The sequence below is a fragment of the Diabrotica undecimpunctata genome, unplaced genomic scaffold (genome assembly GCF_040954645.1).
Source record: "Diabrotica undecimpunctata isolate CICGRU unplaced genomic scaffold, icDiaUnde3 ctg00001702.1, whole genome shotgun sequence".
In the NCBI taxonomy this organism is placed as follows: Eukaryota; Metazoa; Arthropoda; class Insecta; order Coleoptera; family Chrysomelidae; genus Diabrotica; species Diabrotica undecimpunctata.
In genome coordinates, this window is record NW_027312640.1 from 16,837 (window position 1) to 27,393 (window position 10,557).

At 34.3% G+C, this 10,557-nt stretch overlaps 1 protein-coding gene across 1 annotated transcript; it reads left to right on the forward strand.

Annotated features, from left to right (window-relative positions):
- Positions 1 to 511: 511 nt before the first annotated feature.
- LOC140431686 (Y+L amino acid transporter 2-like) lies at positions 512 to 10,016 on the forward strand (the record flags this gene model as incomplete). Its single annotated transcript, XM_072519572.1, has 4 exons — positions 512 to 587; positions 2,785 to 3,014; positions 3,979 to 4,238; positions 9,692 to 10,016. Coding segments are annotated over exons 1-4 (891 nt in total), but the record flags the coding sequence as incomplete, so codon positions are not given.
- Between the last annotated feature and the right edge of the window lie 541 nt (positions 10,017 to 10,557).

The window sequence follows — 10,557 nt, forward strand, 5'->3', positions numbered from 1 at the left end:
CAATAAAGAATTGAACATTATTAAACAAATTGCAGTTATCAATGGTTATGATCCATCTATTATAAATAAGCTTCAAGGCAAAAGAGAGCTCAGACTTCTCCAACAATCAGCCTTTCTCTCAACTTCCAATATTTCTCCCATTTCTCCCATTTATGTTTCTTTGCCGTACCACTATCCCAAGTTATGCGAAAGAATCAAACAATCAAATCAAATCATCACTACCTCTTCTGACAACATCAAAATTTGATTAAAAGTTAACAATACCCTTAATAAGAGTTTAACCAATACCAAGGACGCCATACATTACATGAATCGCAGTGGTGTGTATAAACTCTCTTGTTCAGATTGCGATGCTAACTAAATTTTTAGAACTTACAGATCTTTATCCACCAGATCCTTCGAACATTCCAAAGAGAGAGTCCACATCTGCCTTTTCACACCATTTAAAAGTCAACAAACATGTGTCCAATTAATTCACAATATACTACAAAGAAATGTATTACGTTTAGATATGTACGAAGATTTAGAGATCATTAAAGACATGAAGAACAGTCCCAACTGTGTCAAGAGACAGACTTCGCTCAACCGTAATTTTGTTTCCATCCATCGACAGTTATTTTCTTAATTTCCATATTTTCTTAATTTTACTCAATACCTCTCATATCTCCTTTAGCTTATTTACTTATCAATAACTTCATCATTTCCTTCTATTTCCATTAAACTCCTGTACCTCATTAACTACAATTAATTTACCCAACTCATATTAATCTCAACCGTACTAACTCATCTAATATTTTTCTCTTGCTACTACACCGACACTTTTCTTTATATTAATCTCTTGAATACCAAATCTAATAATCTCATACTAATTTCATCTGTGGTCTTCCTATTGGTTATCTACCTTTGTAAGATGTCCAATGTTGTATTGTAGCATTCGAATTTTGGTCTTTTTATTTATCAGTGTGACCGGCGAAGCTCCATTTGATTTTGGCTTTCTCTTTTTATCTGAGAGCCATATACCTAACATTGCTCTTTGCATTGCCCTCTCTGTTGTGGCTAGTTTATTCGTACTTGCCTTGGTTAGGTCCAGGTTGGACATCCATATGTCATGATAGGAAGGTTTCACTGGTTGAACACGTTGCTCCTTTAGGTATTGAGGTATTTTGTGGTTCTTAAGTATCCAACTGAACTTTCCAAATCCTGTCCATGCCAGTCTAGCTCCTCTAGTGATTTCCGCACTTTGATTCTCTTTGTCAAGTTCCAGAAGTTGGTCTAGTTATACGTCTGGGTTCGTATGTGTTTGTCATTGTTTTTATTTTTGTCGTATTCTCTTTTAGGCCGACGTGTTTGGAGCTGTCTGCGAGTTCCTCCATCATAATTTTTAGTTCATCGAATGTGCTCGCTATAATCACGATGTCGTCAGATAATCTGAGGTGGTTTAACTTATTGTCATTAACTTTGATGCGATATGTTGACCAATTTGTAATTGCAATTTTGAAGACGTCTTCTAGGGCTAGATTAAAAAGCGTTGGAGATATTACATCTCCTTGTCTAACTCCTCTATTAATGGGGATGGGATTTATGTTTTCGTCTAGTTAAACTATTATAGTTGTGTTTTAATATATATTATATATTGGTTGCCAATATCTCGAATCTGTTCTACAATTATTATTAGCTTGTTCTAGAGCCTACATTTCTATGCTATTAAATGCGTTTTCATAGTCTACGAAGGCAAGAAATACAGGTAGTTGGTACTCATTTGCCTTCTCTATAAGTGTTCTGATTGTCAGCAGATGGTCGTATGTACTATATTCTTTGTGAAAGCTAGCCTGTTCAACCGGTTGGTAATTATTAATTTTGTAAGTCAAGCGGTTGTTAATAACTCTCATAAACAATTTGTATACTTGACTGAGCAACGATGTAGGTCTATAATTCTTTAAGTCACATTTGTCCCTTTTTTGTGTAAGAGGATTACTGGAGACATACATTAAATAACTCTATTAGTATAGGGATTGTTACTGTCTTGCTTGTTTTCAAGAGCTCGACAATTATACCGTCTTGTCCTGGAGCTTTATTATTTTTTAGCTCTTCTATTTTCACAAAATTTCACAAAATGCACAGAATACGTGAATGGAAGACGCTTTATAACTTATTAAACAAGTAAACTCGTGCTAATTGACATGGCGACGACATCCCCATTTCTTGCAGGTACTGCATCGAAGTGGATAAAATATGAATTCATTCTCTGCAAAACGGGTTGCTCCGAAGCTGTCCTCTTTTTGCACCGAATCTGCTAGTCGATTCAATTGCAACTGTCTATTCATTACATTTTCTTTGCGAGTAAGCGGAGTTGCCTTGTTTTAGCACCAGTCGATAGAGCACCTTTCAATTAACCTATATCCATTAAAAATGAAAAATAGAACAAATAGAGATCTTTTTTTTTGAGCGGTGCCTTCGGTTAATCTTCGAACACATTTAAGAATATTTACCTATCATAATATATCATTAAATTTGTATTATTTTGTCTATCACCTAAATTTACCAGTGTATTGACTAAAAATCTCTAAAGTTGTATTATTTTTTAATATTATAATATGTATTTTACATTAATTTACTTTTTTATTGTACGAAATTTTACGAATATAAGTTTGTATTATTTTATCACGTCACCTATATTTACAAGTACACTGACCAAAATCTCTGAAATTTTATTATCTTCTATCATAGTAATTTGTAATACAAAATGCATTTCTTTATTTTAATAACACAAACAATATTTTATAGGTACTATGATACCAAAATCTGGAGGAGATTATGCTTACATCAAAGAAGCTTTCGGGCCCCTTCCGTCGTTTTTATACCTTTGGGTAGCACTATTTGTTTTGGTGCCTGTAGGGAATGCTATAACGGCAATCACATTCGCCCAATACATCGTACAACCATTTTGGGGCACTTGTCCAGCGCCGTACGAAGCTGTGCGACTGCTAGCTGCAGCTACTATTTGTACTTTAACGGTGAGTATATTTTTGGTACTATGAGAAACAAAAAAAAATAGTTTTAATATTTGGTTTATTACATTTACATTGACCAATCAAAAGGATAATTTCTTAATTATTTCTTGCTTACGTTTGGTTGGAGTTTTCTATTATTAGTTTAGTTTTCATTTGTAGAAATGTATAAAGGTACGTAAAGTATCATTTGTATCAGTATTTTCTCGTATGAGGAGTAAGATAGGGCTGCGTTTTGTTCCCACTAATATTTATCATCTATTCGGAGTTCGTTTTCAATAAAGCATTTGATTTAATGGCATAGATATTGATAATTTGAGGTATGCGGATGACACGGTTTTAATTGCAAATAGTTACGAAGATCTTCAACAACTGATTAATAGGATTACCACAACGTGTAATGAATATGGGCTGAAGCTAAACATCACAAAGACAAAGGTAATGACTGTCAGTAAAACGCCAATACAACCAGAAGTAATAACAGCTTATGGAGAACAACTAGAGAGAACCAACAGTATTACTTATCTTGGTTGTTATCTAAATGAGAACTGGAACACAATCAAAGACATTAAAATACGTATAGAGAAGGCCAGAGCTGCATTTTTTAAGTTGAAGAAAATCTTATATAGAAAGAATATTATTTTGAGACTGAAAATTAGATTAGTAAGATGTTATGTGTTCTCTATTCTTTTATATGGTGTCGAAGGTTGCATTTTAACAGATACACTTCTAAGAAAACTTAAAGTCTTTGAAATCTGGGTGTATCGGAGAATTCCGCGAATAAGCAATTCCGCAAATAATTCCGCAATAAGCAAACTGGAATATTTTGGCCATGTTATGCGTCACATTCGTTAATTTAACGGAATTCTTTTATTCCTATTTACTATATCTTCTTTGTGAACTTTCTGTTTTTTAATTTAATAGGTTATCATCAAAACATTATTTTAATATTTCTTTTTTCCTTTTGCAGGCTATTAATTGCTATAACGTTAAATGGGTAACACGAGTCCAAGGAATATTCACAGCCACGAAAATGTTCGCACTTGGAATTATTGTGATTGCTGGAATCTACTATGCTTGCTTGGGTCATGTGGAACATTTTCAAAGGCCTATGCAAGGATCGAATTGGGATCCAGGCCATATTGCACTCGCGTTCTATTCAGGATTATTTTCATATTCCGGTTACAATTATTTAAACTACGTTACGGAGGAACTTAAGGATCCTTATAAGTATGTATATTAAATATAGTATTAATTTTATTTTTTTATTACTTGCAAATATTAAAGCTTCAAGATTCGCTGTTGACGTTAATTATATTTTATATTAAAAAATACCACACTCACTAAAAAATAGATCTGAAACGTACAAGCTGATTATAGCCGCAAATGTCAAACATGGGACAAAAAAATTCGGTTTGGCAGTGTTGGCATGTTTTTATAATGTAGATACTGCATACTTCAAATATAAAAAGATAAAGCTTTAGAAAAGTACATTTTATTTATATTATGTTATGAATTCTGCAATTTTTGATTTATATAAAACAAGAATGAGTAAATATTTGTTTCTTTTGAGATTAATTGCAGTTGATTATTAGAAATTTTTTAGGCAATTGCGCTTTGATAGATTAGGGGATAGATTTGGCAATCGTCAAATCAGCAGTTGCCAGATTGCAACAGATGTTTGCAATTAGGTAATCTCGAAGGAGACAAATATTTACTTATTAATGTTTCATATAAATTAAAATGTGCAAAATTCATATAATAGTATAATCAACATGTACTTTTTAAAAGCTTTCTCTCTTTATATATAACATATGCATTATAAAAACATCCCAACACTGCCAAACCGAAATATTTTATTTCATGTTTGACATTTTCGACTATATTCAACTTGTACTTTCGGTAAACTCAACCGTCGTTTTTTTATAATGCTTAGAGTACAAAGACGCGCTCCACCAACTGAACTAGTTTGAAAGGGGGAGAATAGTTAGCCTAAGAGAAGCCGGACTTTCTTTTCGGGAAATTGAGAATAGAGTTCACAGAAGTTTAGATACTGTGTTAAGATGTTATCGGGCATCGAGCGTCAAGATCGTCCCTAAGGTTGATGACCCTAAGAGACTGCTTCTTCATTACGAGATCACACTGGATGGCATCTCTTACCCACGAACATCAAGCTAATCGTCTTAAACGGTGCAAAGAACAATTGGTTTTGGACTAGGAATGGTGAAAGATGAAATCCACAGTTTTTTGTCGAATGGCACGTGCTCCGCACTTTTAGGGTTATAGTGGGGCTGTCATCGCTTGTGGTTCTAGGTCACCTCTATTCGTCAGAGGGAACATAACAACTCAGCGAAACGTATAAGAAATTCTGGAACCTCATGTCATACCTATCTTCAGACGCTCTAATATTCAATTTTTTAGCAGGATAACGGAAGCCCACAAACTTCGACACTCACCATGGACTTTTTGGACTAGGCTGGACTCAATCCTTTGCCTTGGCCCAATAAATCCCCGGACTTTGGGGGAACTTCGAGAGGAGTTAATTATGGCATGAAACAAAAAAGTCCAGCAGAATATTGACCACCTAATCAGAAGTGAGCCCAGGCGCATCCAAGATTGTGTTGGTCACCGAGGTGCATCAACACATTAATAATTGATGTACTGACTAACGAGTAATTGGACTTTTCCGCACTAATGCCGCACCCTGTATATATATTCACTTCCACAATTCAACCTAATCATAATAGTACTCTGTTACATCTTCTTTTTCTATTAATATTATTCTGCCAAATCTCAACTTGTCATAAATATATTTTTTCGATATTGAAAAAATATTTGCACCTATGGAATTTGCAGTTTAAGTCGATTACCATAAACTTATCCTTTGCATATTTTTATCTTCTTCTTCTTCAAGTGCCCTGTCCGTTGCGAACGTTGGCTATTAACATGGCAATTCTGATCTTATTTGCGGCGCTTCTGAATAGTTCGACCGATGTGAGCCCGAACCACTTCCTCAGATTTTGGAGCCACGAGTGTCTTCTCCTGCCTGGCCCTCGCTTACTGTCTATTTTTCCCTGGACAATCAATTGCAGTAGACGGTACTTATCGTGTCTCAATATGTGGCCTAGATATTCAAGCTTTCTTTGTTTAATTGTATTCACGATTTCTTTCTCCTTTTCATTCTTTGGATTATCTCTGTGTTGGTGACATGTTCGGTCCAGGATATACGAAGAATGCGTCGGTACACCCACATTTCGAATGCTTCTAGTTTTCTCGTGAGCGTCTCCGTCAGCGTCCAGGCCTCCACACCATACAGTAAGATCGGAAAAATGTAGCATTTAACTAGACGTAGTTTTAGGGGAAGAGACAAATCCCTGCTTATGAGGAGCTTTTTCATATTGCTAAATGCTGCTCTAGCTCGTTCTATTCTCGCCTTAATTTCTGTGGCCTGTTCCCATTTTGCATTTACGTTGGTGCCAAGGTACACATAAGATTCTACATGGTCAATTAGTATGTTACTTATCCGTAACTGTCGAGCAGGCTGTTGCTTCCTGCTTATCAGCATCCACTTTGTCTTCTTGAAGTTGAGGCTCAGGCCGTATTCCTCACTAACTGAATAAACTCTTTCCATTACCTGCTGTAATTCGTCTATGGTACTGGCAAGGATCACCGTGTCGTCGGCATATCTTATATTGTTTGTTAACTCGCCGTTTATTTTTATGCCCTCATTTGCATTTTCCATACATTTATTAAATATTTCTTCGGAATAAATATTGAATAGGAGTGGGGATAATATACAACCCTGACGGACACCTCTTTTGATCTGCACACTTTTAGTGAGTTCGTTGCCAATTTTTGCTCTTGCTGTTTGACCCCAGTATAGGTTTGCCACAATTCGAATGTCCTTGTCGTCAATACCTGTCTTTCGCAGAATATCTATCAATTGTTCATGATTGACATTGTCAAATGCTTTTCTAAAATCCACAAAGCACAAATACACGTCCTTATCAACGTCTCTACACCGCTGTATAAGCACCTGGAGAGCGAAAATTGCTTCTCTAGTTCCAAGTGCTTTCCGAAAGCCAAACTGCGATCTATCAATATTTGACTCACATTTATCATATATTCTTCTATGAATGATCTTAGTGAACGCTTTAGTGACATGATTAATCAAGCTTATAAGCCGGTAGTCATCACAGATCTGGGCCTTTGGTTATATATTTTGGTTATATCTGGGCATATTTTTATAAGTTCCCATATTATTAATATGGCATTTTTATTAATATTTATTAAAAACATTATCCTTACGCTTTTTTAATTATTTTCAACAATAAAAAAAATCACTAAACCCTGGCTATGCATTCACTTACGTCAACATACGTTGATTTTTTCATAATTATGTTAAATCCAGAGGTAGCTATAGAAAAATGACATCAAAACAATAATGTTTTCAGTTAATGTCAAATGTATTTTGTAGTATTGTAAAGCTTTTTGCCATTTGTGGATTGTACAATGGATCGAGGTAAAGTTATCGATGAGAAAATTTGTTCAATCATTATTAATTTTTTTAATTCTGTACGATGTATTATGATATTAAATGTACGAAAAAGTAAAATAACCGAAGCAGATCGAAGGGCGTTAAGACGCATTATAGAGAAAATTCGACGAGCAAATTATATGGAGTTAAGTGTTTTATGGAGGGACGTTATTGGAAGACACATTTCTAGATCAACATGTCACCGAGAATCCCACAAATTAGGATTTGGTACTTACAAAGTAAGTTTTATAGTTGAAAAAATTAGTACGAATTGTTTTTAAAAAATTTCATTTTATTTTAGGCTAAGGAAAAGCCACTTTAAACATTACAATAAAAGAAAAATAGACTAAGATGGTCAAAAGAGCATAAAGATTGGACTCAGTCGCAATAGCATTCAATACAATGGAGTGATGAGTCGAGATTTGAAGTGTGTGTTCGAGACAGTAGAAGTCGCGTCATTCGCAGGAAAAATGAAGCTTTCCATCCCGACTGTCTGAAGATAAAAGTCAAATTTTCTGCATCTGTCATGATATGGGGCAGCATGTCGTCTAGAGGTGTAGAAAAGTTACATTTTATCGATAAGATTGTAAACACGGACAAATCTGAATATTTTAGAAGAATCTCTTACCTATTATGGAACACCGTTTAACATCAGCTGAAGGTTTTGTCTTCCAACAGGACGGCGCGGGTTGTCGTACACTTCCCGTCATATAAAACTGGTACACTTTTTTTTCCCAATGTAAACCTGGGTTCAGACTGGATACAGTGGTTCGTGAATTAATTCGCTGTTGCCATCACAGATAACGGAATTGCACTAAATCTAATTTAAAAAAATAAAGTTATTATTAGATAGGTATTATTTTTATCATTAACAACAAAAAACCGTATTTAAAAAATTTAATAACCAGAGATAGGGTTCAGCTAATATCCAAAATATTTGAAGGATCTTTAAACCTAGATTATTGGCACAGGAAACATTGGAATGCAGCTACTGTACCTAATTTTTTACTTCAATTACCTACCGAACACGAACTGTATTTTATATCAATAAGTTTAGTCACAGGCCAACTACCAAGATTTATTTATTATATGAACGATAACATTAACAAAAACTAACATTATACTTTATCCTACGTAGATTATAAAGTGACAGTTACAATCCAATACCTCACTGTAATGTTTTATTATAATAATTTAAAGTTATGTGTAGATTGATTTTATCTATCACTATATTTGAATTGAAATATTTTCATAAATTATAATAAAACACAAATCAAGGTATGAGTACTTAATTGAGATAATGAAAAATTACAAATTTAATGTGACTGACTGATCGAGAATGCTCGATGTTTTAGTTTTTAGAATACTCAAAACGCGGTCTATCACACATAATTTTTAGCCTATTTCATATAATATTTTCGTTGAACTGGCAACAGTGCCCTAGAAATTAGAATGACACATGTGACAAGATCAACTTACACAACTTGAAAAACATGATTTTCGGTAATAAGAGTTGTACCAGTTTTTTATGACGCGAACGGTACCTAAAAAAAAAAGAGTTTAAAATTGATTGAAAACCATGGTATATCACTTCTGGAATGGGTTTCTAACAGTCCCGACTTGTCCCCGATAGAGACCTTGTGGCGCGAAATGAAAAAAGCTTTCAGAAAACATCCTGCCAGGTCCGTCAACGAATCGAAGGAAAAATTGCAAGAAATATGGGATTCGTTTACATTAGAATTTTGTCAGAACTTGGTAAAAACTATGCCTCGAAGAATTGTGGATGTCATTAAAAATAAAGTGGATGTAACTCAGTGGTAAACTTTCACATTTTTTTTGCGTTTTTTTTTTATTTATTATTATTCTGTGTAATCAATAGTTTTCATTAATTATTTTCTATAATTAGGAAATTCAAAAATGTTGTTCGATGCAATAAAACTTCTAAAATTTAGGCTGCGCTTTTATTTTTGTTCTCTAAAATTTAATTTTCCTATCAATCTAACGTTGGGCCAACTGATACGGGAAGGGACTCGTATATGTTCATTTCTTGCTTTTCTAACACTGTACCTAAGAATATAAATGAGTTTGCTTACAATGCGTCTGTTAATTTAAAAGTAATTTTGACGTTTATACAAATTTGTTTTAGGAATCTTCCCAAAGCCATCTGTATATCTATGCCGGTAGTAACAGTCGTATATGTTGTCACAAACATAGCATACTTTATTGTATTGAGCAAAGATGACGTTTTGGCTTCGGAGGCTGTTGCTGTGACTTTTGGTGATAAAATTTTAGGCATGTTTTCTTTCATCATGCCTTTATTCGTCGCTTGCTCAACATTTGGCTCACTAAATGGAGCGATATTTGCTTCGTCGAGGTTGTTTTATGTAGGAGCAAGAGATGGTCATTTACCGCAAGCTATCTGTTTGATTTCTGTGAAAAGGTTGACACCTGTCCCGTCTTTAGTATTTTTGGTAAGTAATATAACCTGAATACATACAGTGGCGAATCAATTAATAATGAGCCATCGAAATAAATTGTAATTAAGTAGTAGGTGGTAGATTTTAGACTTAAATACCGATGGTTGGCATTTTAGTCATTTTTCAAATCAAAATGTCGGTGCATAACGTTTATAGTGATCATTGGCAGGTTATTAATATTACAAAAAAAGTCACCAGTAAGAATATACCAACAATAAAAACGAATTTATAGCAGATCAGGTATATAATTATCTACATAAGTACAGAAAGATTTGAATTCAATTCAATTATCTGAATTCAATGTAGTATACCGACTCTAAGAATTTCAATTAAAATATGGTTCTTTGCTTACTAGATCAAGACCAAACAAGTAAACTGTCAAATTAGTTGGCACACAGCACCAGTTGATAAAAATTTAAAGGTTACCGCTAAATATTAATATCATGTCGGCGATGATGTGTAAGGATCTCTGGTGCTTAGGAGGTCTTGCCTCCTAGAGTTTTGTAGAAATACAATATACTCTGAGATAGCGCGT